Source organism: Nematostella vectensis, chromosome 11, assembly GCF_932526225.1.
Source record: "Nematostella vectensis chromosome 11, jaNemVect1.1, whole genome shotgun sequence".
In the NCBI taxonomy this organism is placed as follows: domain Eukaryota; kingdom Metazoa; phylum Cnidaria; class Anthozoa; order Actiniaria; family Edwardsiidae; genus Nematostella; species Nematostella vectensis.
Window position 1 is genome coordinate 12,519,421 of NC_064044.1, and position 20,301 is coordinate 12,539,721.

A 20,301-nucleotide genomic window follows, 5' to 3' on the forward strand; every position below is an offset into this window, starting at 1 on the left:
AAAAACAACTGTAAATAAAGTAAACCGATCCTGAAAAAATATAATAATTATCGAGGTTAACTCTGTGGTGTTTTTTTTTCTAAAGAATGAATTGACGTTCCGTCTGAATGTAAAAGACGAGAAAAAGTATCAATTTGGTTGCGCTTCATTTATAGATAGACAATTCACACTTTTAAAGATTTTCATTTCCAAAACGGCTAGCCCCTGTGTCAGGCCTTATTTGAACATGCAATGCTATACTACTTCTAATCTACTACGCAGTGACGTCACTAAAAGTGATATTATTAAAATTATTAACAATGGAATATCCGTACGCATTGCGCGAGTTACAGCAAAAAAGCTAGTTAGTCTTGATGCCCTTGGGCTAGCTTGGAATTTATTTTTCGACTCATCATTTATTTAAAGGCAGCTGGCCTTGAAATAAATGATGTTCTTTATCCTCGCAACATAGCTTTAGTGATGGATTTAGGTCTGTTCGTTCTCTTGCTGCAATGCGTTGCGTTGTTAGCCAAAATGTGCGCTTCTCAAGTGCTTCAAGCGTCCAACGGTGGATTTCTCAAAGAGAAAAAGATGTATCTAAACGTGACAGTGAAAGAAGTGCATAAAGTGAACCGGGTGGCTCAGTGCGCGGTCAAGAGTATGAGGGATCATAAATCCTATTCTTTTAACTTTGCTGTTAAACCTGACGAATGTGGGACGTACCTCTGTGAAGTGCTGTACACCGACAGATACAACGACTCAGATAAATACCACAAAAACGAGAATTTCGATCACTACAACAAGAAGGTAAATACTGAAAACACTCAATCATATCGTCAAAGTATGGTATAATGCTGTTTCGTAGCAGTTAAGTTCCGTATCACTCAGCATTTGCGTTTTTATCTTTTTGCCTCGAATATTGTAGATTTGAGCAGTCCAAAGGTACGTTAATGTTACAGAATTACTAACATTTCCTGAGATATAAATCCAAATTTTCCTGGCTTAATGCGATCTATTTTCTATTTACATTGCTTTTAGTTTTTTGTGCTTCTCGGTGGTCGTGGTTTTAGTTCCGTATCATCCAGCACCCATAGTATGTTGTTGGTTTGACTGCAGAAATGAATCTGCGAAAAATATTAATTTGTATACAGTAATCCCTTTCTCAATTGATGATTTTATTCGCAATTATGTCATTTCTTAACGGATATTTTTTTATATTTTTCTATATCAAAATAATTACTGAACCTGTGATTTATATATCAATATGCTAGGATTATTAAATAAAACGGCCAAGATTCACCAGTTAAATTATTAGCTGCCTAACTTAAAAAGGAAGGAATGGGATATGTTATTGCAGAATTCTTAAAAGAACGACACAACGCATTGGCGACCGTCACATACACACATATTCTTGTAATAAAACGGCTTTTTGTTAAGCTCTCGTGCACCGAAATTAGCAAAATAAATCACCCAATTCTAGACCTTAACAAATCCTCTACATATTTGCATTTTATTTATTAATTTTGCCATAGTGTTTGTGTGGGTTATGGCATATATTTTGAAAGAACTATATAAGACCGTTTTTATTTGTTACTCGCAATATGTAAGAGTTAATTACCGAGAGCCGAGGCAATAAGCGATATACATCCCGAGGCCGCAGGTCTAAGTGCAGGCCGCAGGATGTATAAGCTTATTGCCAAAAGCTCGAGGTAATTAACTGACTTACAGATTGACAAAGGTTTCCACGCAAAAATTGTTTTTCAGAATCTTAATCTTTGAAATTGAACCCTGATTGAACAAAAAGTGATGTGGAGGATTCAAACCATAAGCATATTTATCGAAAAGTTATTTCTTCTACAATTTCTACGGCAATCAAAAAAGAAAACTATTAACAATCAACCACATCGGTATGTGCTAAATAGTCACGAAAACTATTTCATCCTTGAAAACAAAGGCCTTGGTATCTTAATTGTACTAGATACAAAGAAGAGTATTCCCTTCGCGGCCAGTTTATGACATTTCACAATGTTATATACAATTATCTATAATAATAGAAGGTCTAGTTCTTATTTATTTGTAGTAAATAACAATCACACAATAAGCAAGTGATTTCCTTTACAAAAGGAGCGTTTGAATAAGATGTGTCGCACCCTTTAGTTTGCATAACGCTCGTATTTTTCTGAGATGGAGAGCGACGAAGATATGTCCGAACTGACAGAGAATACGTTTTCGCAAGCCGAACAGTTTCTTCCGGCTTTCGATCTTGTCGGAACGATCCTAACAACAAGTCGTAATATTTCGATTCTAAGTGAAGAAGAAGTTGAGAAGAGAAAGGACGACAGGATTCCGGAGAACACGAAAACCAACACGGTGTGGGCTGTCCGTATCTATCAAGAGTGGGCAGAGGAGAGGAATTAGAACCAGAGCTGTGGCAGGATCGGTTAGTTTCGTAAGTTTCGATAGTATCAAAGGTGTTCGATTGTAGGGTTGATGAAGTAATGAGAGAGGATGTTTGTAAGGTTAATAAAGTCATAAAGAGCGAGGGCGAAATTTGTCATGTTTATCCAATAGATTTTGGAAAATGGTTAGGTTTTGATATTCAGCATGGAAGAGTGCAGGTAGTGAATTGATTTAATTGCTCATTATAAATGCAAGGGATGTATACGAGCTTCCCCGGAATGTATCTATATACATCCCTTGCATTTATAATGATCAATTGAATTCAATTCATCAGCCCCGCTCTTCCCTGCTGAATATCAAAACCCTTCCCGGGCTCTTAGCTACTCGCCTATTTAATTCATAGATCCGACACGCGCGCACGAATATCCAATCAGAAAGCAGCAAATAAAAGCCAGCGAAGTGCAACCCAAATGTCCCACAAAAGTCCCACAAATTGTACAACATGTCAGATGAGGTCAGTGAGTCCTGCTCGGATTTATCTAAAATACAGGCGTTTGTAGCGTGTCTTTCTGCGACTTGGGAAATAAAACACAGAAACCTAACATGATGGAAACTTGTCTTGTTGTCCAAGCTTGATGAAAATCTTGTAGGGAAGCATAGAAAATGATGACCAGAGATTGGTTGTTGAATGGAAAGCGCACGAATCTATCTCAAAATACGAAAACTTGAAAATGATTAGATAAAGCGTGCTCTCTTCGGTAGGTACTATGTGTTTTCAAAGCTATTTTTGTCAACTTGCAGTGATTTAAGTGCGGTGAAAATAGAAGAGAAAGCCGAATTCGCTGTTAACGTCTGACTTCTAACTATAAGTTTTATCGGCAAACGTCAAGATTTAAGTTACAGCAAAAATACAAACGACAGTCTCATTCTTATAAGTAATTGAAGTATATTAGGTAATATCAAACACAAGTTTAATGGTAGGACTTACATTGCTCTTGTAAGTGGTTTGTTTGCTTTTTGTTTTTCGTTTCTTTGTAGCGGAGCCAGCGCGGAGCTCCATAGGTATAGAAATTGGTCATAAACTAGGCGACTCAAAATTTGTGGTCAATGACGTCATGTCACACGCTGTCAGCTGGCTGTACCACTCATGTGACCAGCTCATGCAACCAGGCCAGCTAATTGATTGATCACTCTAAACCACAAGTCGCAAGTGGAAGTAGCGTTAGTGAGGTTGAGTCTATTCTTACTGAAGTGCTAAAAAGGTGAATGGATGGGCGAATGACAACAAAATGGTTTTGAACCAAAGCAAAACCAAATCAATGCTTATCTGTAGCAAGCCAAAGTTGCGCAAATTGGCAGGAAAGAATTTGACAGTCAGCACAGAAAATGGCCAGCTTGAATGTGTCAATGAAGTTAAACTGCTTGGCATAAGATTAGACAACTCCTTAACCTGGGACAACCACCTCAAGTACATTCACAATAAGATCTCCAAGCGACTAGGCTTGTTAAAAAGGAAAAAGAAATTCCTGTCACTTAAAGCAAGAATCCTGTTCTACCATTCGCTCATACAGCCAATATTAGACTATGGTGCTATCGTCTGGGGCTAGACCAAAAAGCAACACATCGACGATATGGTCAAGTTCCAGAAACGATGTGCGCGGGTTATCCTCGAAAAGAAATGGGATGCACCTTCAAAACCACTTTTTGAAGAACTAAATACTGTCCCCTTCGACAAAAGAATAATCTACCTACAACTTGTTTTGCTCTTTAAGGCAATGAACAAACAGCTTTAAGTTTGTAGCAGCTAAAAGGTGGAATGCATTGCCACTAGAAATCAAAGAAGCCAAGTCAATCACCGCCTTCTCCGCAAAACTAAAAGAATACATCACAACACTGCAAATAAGCAAAGGATTGTTATTGTAAATAGTTTCGTCAAAGATTTTGCTGTAAACAGATTTGTAAAAAGCTTTTATTTATTTTGTTTCTGTTGAGGGCCATGCGTGCATTATCATTGTGATATTTATTGAATCCCCCATTAAAAAAGGCATCTATCTATCTACCAATGACAGACTGGCTCCCCCCCTCCCCACGGGGGGGAAATAAGCCTATTCTGACTTTCGACATCAAACGATCAGCGTAACACAAGCTGACAGGGAAGAATTGACGAAAAAAGTGTTTAATAGAGAAAATGCAACTAATTACCCAGTCAAATGGCCGTATGAAAATAAGAATTTGAAGGATACATCTGTCTACTGCTTTGTAGGAACTGCTAATTGTTCTTACAAGCTCGGAATATCGGCTCGACTTCTTCACCTGGTGCGGTGGTTAAAAACTTTATAGTTGAAGGAAAAGACTACAAAACCAGCAGCATTTATCAGGGAATTGTCGAGGCTCTGCACTACTATTCTCATTATGATGTTACAGAGCAAAAATCAAAATAGAAAAGTTTTATTTATGATAGCTAAAATACGGAATTGTTCTCCTAAACGAGCGAACACCCCAAGGCAAATAACATGGACAGTCAAGGTGAGTTCCGGACGAAAATTTCAATTCAAAATAGTGTGAATAGAATATATGAATCAAAACGTAACTCCTGTCATATTCCTTTTAAGTGTAATTATTTTTGTTTGTAAATATTTCTGATAACAATCCTCAAACAAAACGATTTTCGTCGTTTTACAACTTCTCTGATTTTCCCGGTGTCACTATTCAATCATCTTGCTTCCACTGTGTTTTTAATTGGCTGAGAGATCAATTTCTTGAACGCTGATTGGATGCTATTTAGGCGCGCACTAAAACGGCTTCCCAGTTCTGTTATAATCGTAAAAGAAACTTTTCCTCAATACAAATAAGAAAAATACATCTACAAATCAAGACTTATCTATCTAGCTCAGGTAAGAACGACCTTGACGACTCATGTATACACAGTTGTGTTGGTAAAACTATGTATCATTAAGCTTATTTAATTGAGAATTCATTTGCTATTTATTGGCAAATGTGTGAGGAAAAACAAAAAGCATTTCGCAATCATCCTTGCAAAGTCTGTCTCTTTTCTTTATCTCCTGTCTATGCTGTTTTTGTCCCAAATTTTGTGTTAAATGCACAAAAACGTCACAAATGTCTCTTTCTTTCTCATATAAAGCCAATATTGATCTGTTGTCTGTTTCTGTTTGGTAAGGATACTAATCTAATCATCATTTGTTTCCCTCTATGTTTGATCTCATGTTTTAAGAAAATTAGAAAATTGGAATAACGAACGATTTTTTTCTGATTCAGGTGAACTGTTAATACCCAAAAGCCATGATGTGAGACTGTATGAAGACATGGATGATGAGCAGCATATTTAGCAAAATATTTAGCTTTCCTTTCTTCCCTTTAAAATATGTTTTCCTTTTCAATCAATCTGCATTTTTCCCCTGGGAAAAATATTTTTAATGTTTGGTTGATATTGCCCTACATTTCTGAACCTACATTTCTGCGTCTTCGCCTATCTGTTATTGGGTAAAATTGCTGTTTACCATTCCCATTTACCCAAAGAGACTCCCATAAAAACAGAAGGGGATGATCGATCTCAACCCTAAGGGATAACACTTTGGGTGTGGTCAGTAATTCCTACCCCCTTAAGGTAGCACATTCGGTGCGGTCAAGCAATTTCTTTCTCTAAGCATTTTGAACACTCCCTAAGGAAAAGCAGTTAGCATAATTTCTTACCCTTAAGATAGGACAAACAACCCCATCTGAGTATTTTAGGAGGAGCCCTCCCCCTCCTTAATGGCTGCTGTCAAATGTGATTTCTCTTTTCTTATCTATGCTAACTTTGTCTGGGGTTTTAACTGGGAGGTTAACATTTAAGAATTATATAACTGTGCTGTTAGACTGAAGTAGGAAAAGGATAGTGAATTGAAATATTTGTATTCACAAAGATTTGTAGTTGCATCTTTCAGCAATTTGGTACCTGTACCTGTGCTGTGTTTTAAAAATGGCTGAATATTTTACATAGGTATTTTTGGGTGCAAAATGTTGGGCTCTCTTGCTGCAAACATCTGCAAACATCGTCTCTTGATCTTCTAAGCTGTACTCAACAAAAAAACTGAGTAATGCTGTACATGGCAAGGCATATATGTTAGATTATTTAATTATAGAAATGTAAAATATGAAATATCTGTTCAGTATCAGTTGTCTATCAAATGAAGCTACACAGAGCACTGTTAATAAATAAAACTAAAATATCAGCAATATTTTTTTTGTTAAGCTGCAAAAGAAGTTGTGGTTGGGAGGAGGTCCAGCATTTCATTACGGTGGGAGAAATAGCTGAGATAAAATAAAATCCAGCTTGGACCGTGCATCTCAAACAAGTTACAGTATGAAAAAGTGGGGGGGGGGGGGAATTAAGCATAGAGCACTTTAGTCTTTTTAAAGCATATAGACTGAAGTGAATTATTATTATGGATCTCTTTTTTAGTCTCAAAAGAAATTCTAGTCTAGAAGCTCTATTCTTCAGGGAGTCATACACCTTAACTGCCCAAAGATTCCCAATATGAAAATAGGGTAATAAAGCTGGCTCCGCTTTTAGGCAGTGCCTAAATCTATACATTAGTACTAATTTTTCGCGTTTTTCTACATTTTGAGTCCCAACTCTACACTAAAAGTGGCCGGTCAAAGAAAACAGGGCTAGTTTTTACTTCTACGCTGACCGGTAAATGCTTATTTGCTTGTCCAGATTCGCAAAAAAAATAATCTCAAACCAATCTTTATCGCCGTCGATTGCCAACTTTTTGTCTGACATTTGTGGGTCCACATGGCTGTTGTTGCACCACTTCTTTCCTGATTGGCGATTTGGGTTTTTCTAATTACCGCAATACCGCACAAAATATCGCAATACCGCACAGAAGCACGAGGTTTTGAAGAGCATGCGCGACATCCCGTTAACACCGCAAATAACCTCAACATTTTATTACCTCACATACCGCCGTTTAAAAAGAAAAATCTTGCATCTCGCAGTGTTTTGAAATACTGCATCACCGCATGTTTTTTTTACTCTTTTACCGCAATGTCGTAAAAAAGGGCCATTTCCTATTTTTCCATGTATAGTACAATACAATATTCCATAAGCTTATGTATGTATCAGAGTTGTTCGAAAGTTGTCTAAAATAAGATCCAAAATAACAATAAAACGTCTGCCTCACACTGCGAATAAGCGGCCTCGCTGGTTCCGTTTCGGGTCTCCAAAAGCCTACAAACAGAAAACAATGGAAAACCATAACCTTACCACTCGGTCCCGGAAGACAGTTATAGTGGACGTCTCTGTCAGGACATCCTTATGGCCAGAATAGACTTTTCTTTGCAAAACAAACTACCAATTACTGTCGAATCTGTTGTATCGCGACCCGCGTTTTCAAAACACGATTTGGTTTGGTTTTCTGTTCCGTCAGTAAAACCATTTTGAGCCTATCAGAATCTCGCTTTGTGCACTTCCCTGGCTATCCTCGGACGAAAACACGACAGTGTCGCGACAGAAAGCCAGGCAACTGCACTAGGCAAGAGATGGCAAGAATCCGGTTGGCTTAGAATAATTTGACTGGCGGAACAGAAAATCCCAAAAGACAAAAACAATTCGATGTTTCGAAAATGCGGCGTCGCGATACAACGGATTCGACAGTAATGTAAATTATAAATGGGATAAATATTTCTTTTGCAAAAAGCTTTCACCTTCTTTGTCTGATTTAAGACAAAATTGAGTCGGCTATTCTTTATTTTGTTTTTCATTTTTTACATATTATCTTAAAAATCATTGTTTGAGAACTAGCAAAACATCCTATGCTGATATCTAATATACTGTAAGCCTAAAAAAATCGTATGAAATTCCTTGTAAGAACAGAGACGAATATTTTGAAAATGTAGTGATAGCTATTGGCTTTTATTTCACAGAGCGCATGCGCTTCCAGTCCGTGTCCCGTGGGCTCATTTTGTCAAGCTGATTACGAACACGAGTCGTACACCTGCAGGAGTAAGTAACATAATCCCGGAGGGGAGGGTGTGGGGGACTATCCAGAAAAGTAGGTAGGGGTGATCTTTTTTTTAGGGTAAAAAATTTAGACCAACTGCTATCTCTTGGGGGAGGTTGAAGGATTTTGTCGATTCTGCTATCTCTTAGGGTATTAAATTCGACCAACTACTATTCCTTAGGTTTTTTTTTTTCGATTCCGCTATCTCTTAGGATATAAAATTCGACCAACTACTATTCCTTAGAGGTGTTTAACAGTTTTTCCGATTCTGCTATTTCTTAGGATATAAAATTCGACGTTTTTTTTTTCGATTCTCCTATCTCTCAGGGTTAAAAATTACTTCTACCACACCAAATATGGGGGTAAGAATTTTCTGGGAAATCTTGGGTAATTACTTGGGGGTAAGAATAGTTTCTCGACGAACCCCCCCCCCCCCCCCCACCCCCTATCTTCTCGAGGCAGGGACAGATCCAGACTCCCCAACCCCCTCCCCCCTTCGAAGCAGGGACAGATTCAAGGATTCAGACTCCCCCACCCCCTCCCCCCTTCGAAGCAGGGACAGATTCAGAAAGGCCAACGAGTCTATGAGGGGCTTAAGATGGAATCTATTTCAGCTGTTAGATAATGAAGGTAAGTATTTTATAATAAACAAGTTCAAACCAAAATTGTATACTTTTTTTAGAAATAATATGCGAGAAGGATCTTGCACAATTGTCGTGCTTGGATGGATTTGCTATCGACGTGGAATGGGCGCTCTGGGGTAGATCATCCATGCAGCCATGTCCTCATCCAAAGGCGCAAATTTGCATCAAGAAAGAGACCGTCCATGAAACACTTCAGAGCATCCGCGGTCTTTGCCAAGATAAAAACTCTTGCAGTTTTACCGCTAATAATACTGTGATAGGGCATGATCCTTGCGCTAAAATTTATAAGTACCTCGAGCTTCGTTATGTGTGCAAGCAGAAGGAGAACAAATAGTCTAGACAAACAGTCGAAACCATATGAACACACCTTTTAATGCTCTTCATTTTTGTTGGCGTAGAAAAGCGTTTGGCAAACGCTCCAGCCAGTCAAGTCCCCCAGGCGTTCTGAACTGGTTTCCTTCAAGAAACAGACTCGTACACAGTCGTTGTTTGCTGTTGTACGGACATCCACAGGAACCCCGAAACCGCATCCTGACCGTCATGCACGGCGCGCTTATCCACCAGATGCATTGTTACGAGTCTGTTCGAGAAACTATAGACTAGACCCTGCTCGCAAGGTTGGCTTGGATACCTGAGGGATTGAATGTGCACAATCTGTGTTGTGACTGTGGGTGTATAATACAAAACCAAGTTTTATTCTACCATAAAAAGATATTATAAAAGCATGTAAAATGTTCACATGCCATATTATTACACTGATTTGGGCAAAAGGACTCCATAAAAGTAAAGGAAAGTAAACTAATGAAGTTTAAAATTGCCTTGGTTGCCCCCAATTAAATTTACTGTTACATCAGAGTGAGTCATTAATATAAGCAATATCGTAAGTAAGTAGTTATAAGTAATCAAGTGATCTCGTCCCAGATCCCACGCATCTCACGGTTATCCAATTAGCACAGTTATCCCGATAAGGACTCGTGACTAGGTGGCGCCAATTCACCTTTAGGGATACTATATTCCCGAAAAGGAGCACTTAATAAACGACTGTGTAACCCTTTTGAATGCCTTCTTTTCTCTCTCTCCTCTCTTTGTGTGTGTGTTGTAGCGGACTTCAAATATAGTGTGTAATGTCCTAATAAGGAATTGACCAAGGGCACTAGAAAAACGACATTTTTCAAAACAAGATTGATTGAATGGCACTTTTACACCTTTAATGTCAAAAGGAAAACGCCTATCCGCGCTCCTTTGAATAATAATAAGCCTCATGAGACATGGAAATCCGCTCGTGCAAGCTAGAGAGATTACCCAACCGTCCCAGTACAATAGCAAGTTGTATCTGTGATAAAGAAAACAAAGGAATTCCTCAATACCGTAAATTATTCTAAAAAAAACACGGCGTACCTAAGAGTTCTGAACTCGGCCTAATCCTGTTCTCTATATTGTGTAATGACCTCCTAAGTATAGCCGTTGAACATGGCACACTTCGAGGGTATGCAGTTGACACGACTACTTTAACCACAGCGCCACCACGTGACATGGTAGCAGACAAGCTACACCATCCTAAGCCGCCTGTACACCTGATGCCACCTCACCTCACCTCACCTCACCTCACCTCACCTCACCACACCTCACATCACATCACAACACCTCACATCACATCACATCACCACACCTCACCTCACATCACCTCACCTCACCTCACCTCACATCACATCACATCACATCACATCACATCACATCACATCACATCACATCACATCACCTCACATCACCTCACCTCACATCACATCACATCACATCACATCACATCACATCACATCATATCATATCATATCATATTTCAATTTTAAATTAACATTATATATTTTTTTCATTTCACACAGTATGTTAAAGAGTTCTTTTTGCAAAAAAAGTAAACAAAAAAAACCTTCAGAATAGATCACGTTTGAAGACCAAGAAAGCTTTGACCAACTACTTGTAGTTCTTGTCCATGTGTCTTTCCTGTGGTAATGTAGCTAAGATTATGATCATTAACTTGGGTTCCTCGCTCGCCTAGGTCAGCGGTGGTAACTGGAGACTTCATGCATTTGAGGGAAGAAATTACGAGTGTACCGGAACACGTGATTGCCCCTGCTATCTGTAACACCGGCACGTATGAGCCTAGTAGGTCAGCTAGCCAGCCTGTAGATACATAACAAAGGAAGACGTATGTCAGACTTTTATTACCCTATTTTCTGGCGCTCGTACCGGGTATCCTGTGTGCATACAACACAGGGTGACACATGTCAGACTTTTAATAGCCTAGTTTCTGACGCCCGGCGTCTCTTCCCTCTCATTCAATCGTAAAATTAACATTCCGCTGCAGAAACCAGGCAAATTCCATACTTACTATACTATTGGTATGGGCAACGGGTGATACACTCGTCCCACATCCTTACACGCACAATCAAAACAGGTGAATGACTTGTATGACAATGACTATAGCCCAACCCCACAGCTTGTGTATTTACCGAGTATTGCATAAGGGAAGAAATATGAAGTTTTTATCTCAGACTGGTCGGTTTACATTTATAGCCAAATATCGTTCTTACTGTGCGACGCGCGCTACCGTGACCACTTGCCAGGTTTGTGAACTAAACCAATAAGGATGCGAGAAACGTACTATCTGATATGACGCCCGCTACCGTGGCCACTTTGACAGTTTTGTGAAGTAAGCCACTATGGATGCAAGAAACGTACCATCTGATACGACGCGCGTTACCGGGGCCACCTTTACAGTTTTCCGAAGTAAGCAAATAAGGGATGTGAGAAACGTGTTATCTGTTACGACGCGCGCTGCCGGGGCTACCTTTGCAGTTTTGTGAAGTAAGCCAATAAAGACGCGAAAAACGTGCTATCTGATAAAACGCGCGCTGACCCACTTGACAGGTTTGTGAAGTAAACCAATAAGGATGTGAGAAACGTGCTATCTGATACGACGCGCGCTTCCGTGGCCACCTTGACAGTTTTGTGAAGTAAGCCATTAAGGATGCGAGAAACGTGCTGATTTGATTGGCATGGAACTTCGCCAGCCAATTAGCGTGGCAAAAAAACGTATAAAAACACGACGAACCAAACCAAGTTAAGCCAGTGTCAATCATAAGTCTGATTCTCACATACTAACTGACTAATTTTCTCAAAACCTTGTGGCCACGTTAGAGTGCGTCGCACTTTTTAACTCATACAAAGTGACAAGGGTTTTCATGGATCTTTTCATTACGTCCCACTTCCACACACTCTGTAAATACACGCTCCGTTGGCTTGGGCTGCCTATGCTATATGCTTGTTAAGTTGACCCTTCTCTTACCTGCAAATGGTGGACCACCCGCGTATCCCAACGAAATGACACCGAAGAAGAAACCGAATGCGCGCGCAATTTTGCGACCGGAACATGCGCGAACAATTATGATATTCCCACATGAGACGTAATGGCCTTCAGCAAGACCATTCGCACAGTAGCACACCATCAAAACGGCAAAGGACGTGGTAAAAGATGCGACAATCGTGGATAGACCTGAGGAAGAACAAGGAAGGTGAAAAATACGTGGCACAGAGAAAGGGAAAAAATAGTGTTTTAGATATCAACATACGAACAGTTTCCCGGGGAAGGAAAAAAACACGAAAAAATGCAGTCAAATGCTTTTGACTAACATGTGCTATTAGTTTCTCAATAACATGCACATGTTACTTCTTGAAGGGGTCAGTGTTTTTTTGTAGGCTTTTAATTGTGTACAAACAGTTGAACTTTAAGCTGTCAATGATTTGTTAAAATAATATGCAATATCTTATTGAAAACTATGTTTATTGACAGTTTGTGGTCATTTCCTTTGAATTTAAGTCTCCAAAGGAAATGTACCAAAGGCTCAAAAGTCAATATTAAAATTTGAACTTTGATTCATTGTGTCCGGGCCCGGAGAGCTATTGCAAAGCTCTTACCATGACACTGCCGCTTTAAAGCTTTAAATTTATGTGCCCGAAGATATCCCGAGCTTCCTGCATCTTCGGGCAGCCTGTAACGGATGACAGACATTGAACAACGACTCTAGATCTAAGTGCTTGTCCCATAACGGCGCATACAACGGGAGGTCGCATTACAAATACTTGACTAGTTAAAAAACGAAAACACAAAATATAAATCGCGCGCCAATTGTAAACATGTTTTGCTCCCTTGAATCATAAACACGGCAGTAGGATGACAACAAATTAGCGCAGCGGTATCTGAGCAATTACGCCAAGTAGCAGGGTCCTGGATTACCTGCAAATAAACAGGAGAGACCATAGATATAGACGGTATACAAGGGCATGACGTCACCAAGCCTTCCTCCGCCCAGTCTACCAACGGTTGAGCTTACGCCAAAACCGATATAAAGCCAGGCGGCCTGGGTTGACGATAGACCAACATCCTGGACATAGCGGCCCTGCAAGAGGGGGATATGTGTTATAGAGGACTGGAAATAAGGGTTTAATACCAAGGAGAGAGGCAGTTCGCCGAATAACAGCCTGATGGCGCAGCCCGATTACATGATCTATAACTAGAAAATAACAATTTACACTGGTGGAAAGAGACAAAATTCAATAATAGATGACTATGCTAGAGGGGGGAGGAATAGTATAACAGACATCAAAGACGATCAGGTAAGAGCAAAGAGTAGGGGAGGCACATAAGTAGCTATGCTAGAGGGGGGAGGAATAGTATAACAGACATCAAAGACGATCAGGGAAGAGCAAAGAGTAGGGGAGGCACATAAGTAGCTATGCTAGAGGGGGGGAGGGATAGTATAACAGACATCAAAGACGATCAGGGAAGAGCAAAGATAAGGAGAGGCACATAAGTAGCTATGCTAGAGGGGGGAGGAATAGTATAACAGACATCAAAGACGATCAGGGAAGAGCAAAGATAAGGAGAGGCACATAGCTATGCTAGGTGGAGATAGAGGGTATGATAATTATTATATGAAAACTGAAGGCACAGTGAAGAAGGTTAGAGAAGAGCAAAGTTGATGATAGGGGCATAGCAACCCTGACAACAATCAAAAGATGGTTGTTACATAGAACTTGGCACAGGAGAAGGAAAAGGGGGAAAGGTTTAGTGGGGTGATCATAAATAACAAAAAGAATGAAAAAAATAGGAAGAGGATGGTTGAAGGACTATTGTATCTTTTACTAGATGTACGAGCATAGTAAATTAACGAGTAACTAGATGAAATTCCTTACTAGATGAACTAGCGGGATAGTGTTTCCGAACTGGAACAAGAAACTAGCAAACGCGCACACCAGTATATGTTTGTTTTTCCACAAAGGTACATCACCAGAGCTATTTATCGGTACTTGATCTTTCGATGGCTGGCTTTTGTGTTCTCTGGTATTTGAGACGAAGAAAACACCACCAATAACAGCATCAGCGAGCGCAAATCCTCCCATTGCCATAAAGGTTACTCTCCAACCGTAGTTCGATAGGAGAGTCTTAATCAACATGCTCATAGCTAGAGAGAGACCATTTGAGCTACCCATAAGTCCCATCGCCGTCGACTGCCATTTAGTGAAGTGTCCAGGCACAACAGTATAGGCCGGGGTAAACACGCAAGACGAGCCGAAGCCGAAGATGACGCTGTATGTGAGGTACATCATTGCTATTGTGTTGACTTGTGACGTGATAAAGAGTCCCAGGGCTGCGAAAACGCCCCCGGCGAGGGACACAAGGCGATGCCCAAATCGATCTATGAGCTTTGCGGCGACAGGGGAGAAGGTCATGGAGAGCGCGATGGCCAATGAGCCAACCCATGCTGCGGATAGAACACATGATCAGGTATGATAGAGGTAGAACATATAACCAGAGATGATGTAGATAGAACAAATGGTCAGACATGATGGAAATAGAATATATGATAAGACATGGTGGAAATAGAACATATGATCAAACATGATGGAGATAGAACACATGATCAGACATGCAAGAAACAGAGCACATGATCAGACACGATAGATAAGAACAAATGATCAGCGTCACTATCAAAGCCAGCAAGCCGATGTAGCTGAGCTGATCCATCAATTGTATCAATAAGGAAAGAAAGAGGGAGGTATTACTGTTCTTCTGTGGTTTTTGTTTTCTTGGAAATATCGAAGAGTAAAAAAAACTGACACTCGATTTTTTTTTTCGATATTGCCAAGGAATCGATTCGGTGGTTCGCTTGTCATACAAGACAAGTGGGACTGACCTGATAAATGCAAAATGGAGTGGTTTGCAACTACAGTTTTTTAGATTTCGCACCAAACCCCCAAAAAAACTGCGATATCATTTGCATGTGCATCGCGTCTCGCCGATTATCAATATCTAATTTTTATTTCACAATTCGCTCCATTTTGCGTATATGAAGTCAGTATCAATTGATGTCATATAAATGGACGAGTGGACCAGGGAATCGATTCCTTGGAAATGAGTGTCAATCTTACTCTACTTAGTACTAACTTACTCTTCCATATTTCCAAGGAATCAATTCGGTGGTTCGAATTGTCATAACAGACATCAAGGGAGACTGACCGAAGTGGTTGCAACTACAGTTGTTTACATTTTCCAATTTCATTTGCACGTGCATCGCGTCTCGCCGTTCCCTGCTAGCAGAGGCCTCTTTTCTCTGTATTTCGCTGGGCTGGAGTTCGCGAGGAAAAGATACCTCTGCCATGGGTAGCAAGTTCGTTTGATCAAACCGCCGTCCATGATTGTGGACGGGAGTTCCAGAGCGCATGCTCCGTTAATTAATTACTGGCCACTATTTGAGCCCACGATGACCAGCGCATGCGTGAAGCGTATATCCGCTGCGGGATAATAAGCCCGCATTCGAAACGGCGTCCCCCGTAGAAATATCACGCGACGAATTATAAAAGAAGCCATTCAATGCCTTATCTTCATTCAGAATTTTCTCTCTTTTGACTAACGAGTCAATCTTCCGTTCACAGGTTTTGTATATTCTTCTGGAATTAGCTGATCTAAATTTACCAAAAAAATTTTGTAACATTTTCTTCGAGTCCCAACTGTGCGATATTTCCATTGAAGAAACTCGCCTGCCCAGATGTCTTGAAATTTATCCCACAAACAAGACAAAACTCGTCTTTGGTGCGTTTGCTGTTCAATCTTTTCATTGACGTTTTAGGTGATTGATATTGAACTGTTGTTTTTTTTTTTCGAAGAGGAGAACTAACCGGAGTTTGATTCATAATTTGCGACTAAATCCATGCAAAGCATATTAGCATATTGACAGCTTTCGCGCGATGGTACGGGTTTTGGCACGTCAAGCGCGGTCGCTTAGAAACGCACACGCATGCGCAACGAAAACAGTTTCGACCCATGGCAGAGGTATCTTTTCCTCGCGAACTCCAGCCCAGCGAAATACAGAGAAAAGAGGCCTCTGCTAGCAGGGAAGCGAGACTCCCTGCTAGCAGAGGCCTCTTTTCTCTGTATTTCGCTGGGCTGGAGTTCGCGAGGAAAAGATACCTCTGCCATGGGTAGCAAGTTCGTTTGATCAAACCGCCGTCCATGATTGTGGACGGGAGTTCCAGAGCGCATGCTCCGTTAATTAATTACTGGCCACTATTTGAGCCCACGATGACCAGCGCATGCGTGAAGCGTATATCCGCTGCGGGATAATAAGCCCGCATTCGAAACGGCGTCCCCCGTAGAAATATCACGCGACGAATTATAAAAGAAGCCATTCAATGCCTTATCTTCATTCAGAATTTTCTCTCTTTTGACTAACGAGTCAATCTTCCGTTCACAGGTTTTGTATATTCTTCTGGAATTAGCTGATCTAAATTTACCAAAAAAATTTTGTAACATTTTCTTCGAGTCCCAACTGTGCGATATTTCCATTGAAGAAACTCGCCTGCCCAGATGTCTTGAAATTTATCCCACAAACAAGACAAAACTCGTCTTTGGTGCGTTTGCTGTTCAATCTTTTCATTGACGTTTTAGGTGATTGATATTGAACTGTTGTTTTTTTTTTTCGAAGAGGAGAACTAACCGGAGTTTGATTCATAATTTGCGACTAAATCCATGCAAAGCATATTAGCATATTGACAGCTTTCGCGCGATGGTACGGGTTTTGGCACGTCAAGCGCGGTCGCTTAGAAACGCACACGCATGCGCAACGAAAACAGTTTCGACCCATGGCAGAGGTATCTTTTCCTCGCGAACTCCAGCCCAGCGAAATACAGAGAAAAGAGGCCTCTGCTAGCAGGGAAGCGAGACTCCCTGCTAGCAGAGGCCTCTTTTCTCTGTATTTCGCTGGGCTGGAGTTCGCGAGGAAAAGATACCTCTGCCATGGGTAGCAAGTTCGTTTGATCAAACCGCCGTCCATGATTGTGGACGGGAGTTCCAGAGCGCATGCTCCGTTAATTAATTACTGGCCACTATTTGAGCCCACGATGACCAGCGCATGCGTGAAGCGTATATCCGCTGCGGGATAATAAGCCCGCATTCGAAACGGCGTCCCCCGTAGAAATATCACGCGACGAATTATAAAAGAAGCCATTCAATGCCTTATCTTCATTCAGAATTTTCTCTCTTTTGACTAACGAGTCAATCTTCCGTTCACAGGTTTTGTATATTCTTCTGGAATTAGCTGATCTAAATTTACCAAAAAAATTTTGTAACATTTTCTTCGAGTCCCAACTGTGCGATATTTCCATTGAAGAAACTCGCCTGCCCAGATGTCTTGAAATTTATCCCACAAACAAGACAAAACTCGTCTTTGGTGCGTTTGCTGTTCAATCTTTTCATTGACGTTTTAGGTGATTGATATTGAACTGTTGTTTTTTTTTTTTCGAAGAGGAGAACTAACCGGAGTTTGATTCATAATTTGCGACTAAATCCATGCAAAGCATATTAGCATATTGACAGCTTTCGCGCGATGGTACGGGTTTTGGCACGTCAAGCGCGGTCGCTTAGAAACGCACACGCATGCGCAACGAAAACAGTTTCGACCCATGGCAGAGGTATCTTTTCCTCGCGAACTCCAGCCCAGCGAAATACAGAGAAAAGAGGCCTCTGCTAGCAGGGAGTCTCGCCGATTATTAATATCTAATTTCTATTTATTGGTGATTATGTACGCCAAAGATCAGATCGATCGCACGCTTGGAAGGGGCTACTAAACGGGCATCAATTTGAACAAAAATTTGGAGACCATTACACCCGTTATTCTAAGGTCATGCACACACAAAACAGGAAACAGTTCATAAGTAGTTTCTCATCCCTATCCAAATAAGGACGGAAGGAGGAAAAAACTAGTTGTCGCCCCTTCGTGGCTCTTTTAGTCAAACTCGGAGCCTCTGGTACCCAGGGTAGCTTGTTTGAGCCCGCCAAGAGCTCGATTTTTGTGTGCTAATTAAATACCATATTTATTTTAACTTTGAGCAGCATAAACTCAAACTCCATATCCATTCAACTTTGATTACTCGCAATTTTTTACCTCAACTCATTTAGTGCGTTTAATAAACCGAATCACATGGCGCGTTGTGCCGAATGATTTTGCTGCAGATTTTGATCACGAAGTGACGAATATTGATGTGTATAAGAGTACATACCACGGAAAACTATGGGAAATTTGTTAAATTTATTCAACACGGTAAAGAGCTCGACATGCAAATTTTACTTTTTTTTACCATGCGTCAGTGAGTTTGATATTTTTAAAAATATCAAACTCACTGACGCATGGTAAAAAAAAGTAAAATTTGCATGTCGAGCTCTTTACCGTGTTGAATAAATTTAACAAATTTCCCATAGTTTTCCGTGGTATGTACTCTTATACAAAATCATTTTTTTGAGTATTGCATTTCATCTTGAATGGATTAGCGGAGCGCTTCTTAAGCGCTTTGCCACGTTTACAGAAAGCATATGATTTGGGTTGCAATCCCGCCCACTTTAAACTTAATCATCACTTTACTTTTACCTGCCTTTGCTTTACCCTGCTTGAACTCGTCAAGAAGAACTGGGAAAATAGTACCATAGGTTTGTGAACAACTGACAATCAGCACACTGACCACAAAAGCAGCAGCGCAAACGCTCCAGGCTCGCGGGCCGTCATGAGAAATCCCCCCCCCATCTCGACTACGGCTAGGATCTCCGTCAGAGACATTATTACTTTCGCAGTAACCTTCAGTCTTCCCGGCAGAGTCCATTGCTTCTTCGTGACTTAAGTAGATGAACAGGTTTCTTTAGCCAAAAAACGTTCTCTCACAGAAACGCTTGCTTCGCAACCTTGAATTTGTTTTTACGCTCCGCTAGCGAGACATTCTTTGTCATAACTATTTCTAGGCTAAAGTCCCTGTTTTTCCTGTTTAAGTCATGAAATGGCCTCTGGCGGAAAAAAAATGGCAAATCGTTGTTTTCTTCTTATTTCTTCGCCATAAAACACAAAGAAACGCTTGCTACCAGGCTAAGTGAACCCTTAATAACTCACATTACCAGGATCTATTGCCAGAGTGTCGAGCACAAAGAAAGTCCAGGTCTGGACTAGAGCTTTAAATAAATATAATAAAAGTTGCACGCGTCGCGTGCACGCGGGCGGGACCAGGAACGACAATATTTTTTTTTATGCGGCATAACCTCTATTGCTTTTTTATGTGTAATTCGCTTATGCTTTATAGTTTGTCTAAAATATCACGTTTGTTGCGAACGGGCCCCCCTGCAGCCCCCCCCCCCCCCTCCCCCAGGGTAGGGGCCTTTTATCTGTCTGTAATGAAAGTCTTGTAGAAAAAATCTGCCTTCTCCTCACCATCATTTCCCCTGGGAAACACTGGTCAATCTATATTTAGTCTGTTTCTAAAACGTTCTCTGATTGGCTTCTAAACCACTATTTTGAAACACTCTTCTGAAGCGAAATCCGGCTCGTTTCAGCAGAGGTTGATGTGTGGAGCAAAGTAAACGAGCGACACAGAAAGCTCTACGCAGGAGGGTACCCAAGTGCAAACTTGTAGCGATGAGCACTCTAATGCACCGAAAAGATAATTTATCATTTTTAAAATTTTTTTGGGGCACCTGCCCCCTAGTGCCCCACCCCTTGCCACCGCCCTGGCAAAGAAGCCTACATTGTATAACCTTTAAGAATTGATGGATTCTTTGGTCAATTCTTTATTTATTGTTCTATCAAATGATATTAGATTCGTACAAATAGCATCAAATACATTTCGCTTTCGAAATTTGAAAGCTTATCTTCGCTTTTGTGTTATAAAGAATTTAACCTGGT

General features: G+C 40.6%; 2 protein-coding genes across 3 annotated transcripts; one reads left to right on the forward strand and one right to left on the reverse strand.

Moving 5' to 3' along the window:
- The first annotated feature begins 76 nt into the window (after positions 1–76).
- Positions 77–10,083, forward strand: LOC116619504. Its single transcript, XM_048734651.1, has 3 exons — positions 77–786; positions 8,308–8,386; positions 9,067–10,083. Exons 1-3 carry the CDS (start codon positions 460–462, stop codon positions 9,360–9,362), a joined length of 702 nt encoding a protein of 233 aa, XP_048590608.1. The 5' UTR covers positions 77–459; the 3' UTR covers positions 9,363–10,083.
- On the reverse strand, positions 9,703–19,379 carry LOC116619489 (monocarboxylate transporter 13). Of its 2 annotated transcripts, XM_048734645.1 has the most exons (6): positions 19,006–19,379; positions 14,279–14,847; positions 13,320–13,482; positions 12,372–12,578; positions 10,953–11,206; positions 9,703–10,361 (listed from the first exon to the last, which is right to left on the reverse strand). In XM_048734645.1, exons 1-5 carry the CDS (start codon positions 19,232–19,234, stop codon positions 10,965–10,967), a joined length of 1,410 nt encoding a protein of 469 aa, XP_048590602.1. In that variant the 5' UTR covers positions 19,235–19,379; the 3' UTR covers positions 9,703–10,361; positions 10,953–10,964. The 2 variants fall into 2 exon arrangements, with proteins under 2 accessions (XP_048590602.1, XP_048590601.1); XM_048734644.1 differs by lacking the exon at positions 9,703–10,361 and having other exon boundaries at positions 10,903–11,206; positions 19,006–19,376.
- Positions 19,380–20,301: the final 922 nt, after the last annotated feature.

Coding starts and splice junctions, on each gene's coding strand:
- LOC116619504 (XM_048734651.1), top strand. CDS start 460: ATGGATTTAGGTCTGTTCGTTCTCTTGCTGCAATGCGTTGCGTTGTTA. Junction 787..8,307: donor TCGATCACTACAACAAGAAG/GTAAATACTGAA, acceptor TTTATTTCACAG/AGCGCATGCGCTTCCAGTCC. Junction 8,387..9,066: donor CGAGTCGTACACCTGCAGGA/GTAAGTAACATA, acceptor TACTTTTTTTAG/AAATAATATGCGAGAAGGAT.
- LOC116619489 (XM_048734645.1), bottom strand. CDS start 19,234: ATGGACTCTGCCGGGAAGACTGAAGGTTACTGCGAAAGTAATAATGTC. Junction 13,483..14,278: donor CTATCCCGCTAGTTCATCTA/GTAAGGAATTTC, acceptor CCCCTCTTGCAG/GGCCGCTATGTCCAGGATGT. Junction 12,579..13,319: donor TCTCTCCTGTTTATTTGCAG/GTAATCCAGGAC, acceptor GTTCTTCCTCAG/GTCTATCCACGATTGTCGCA.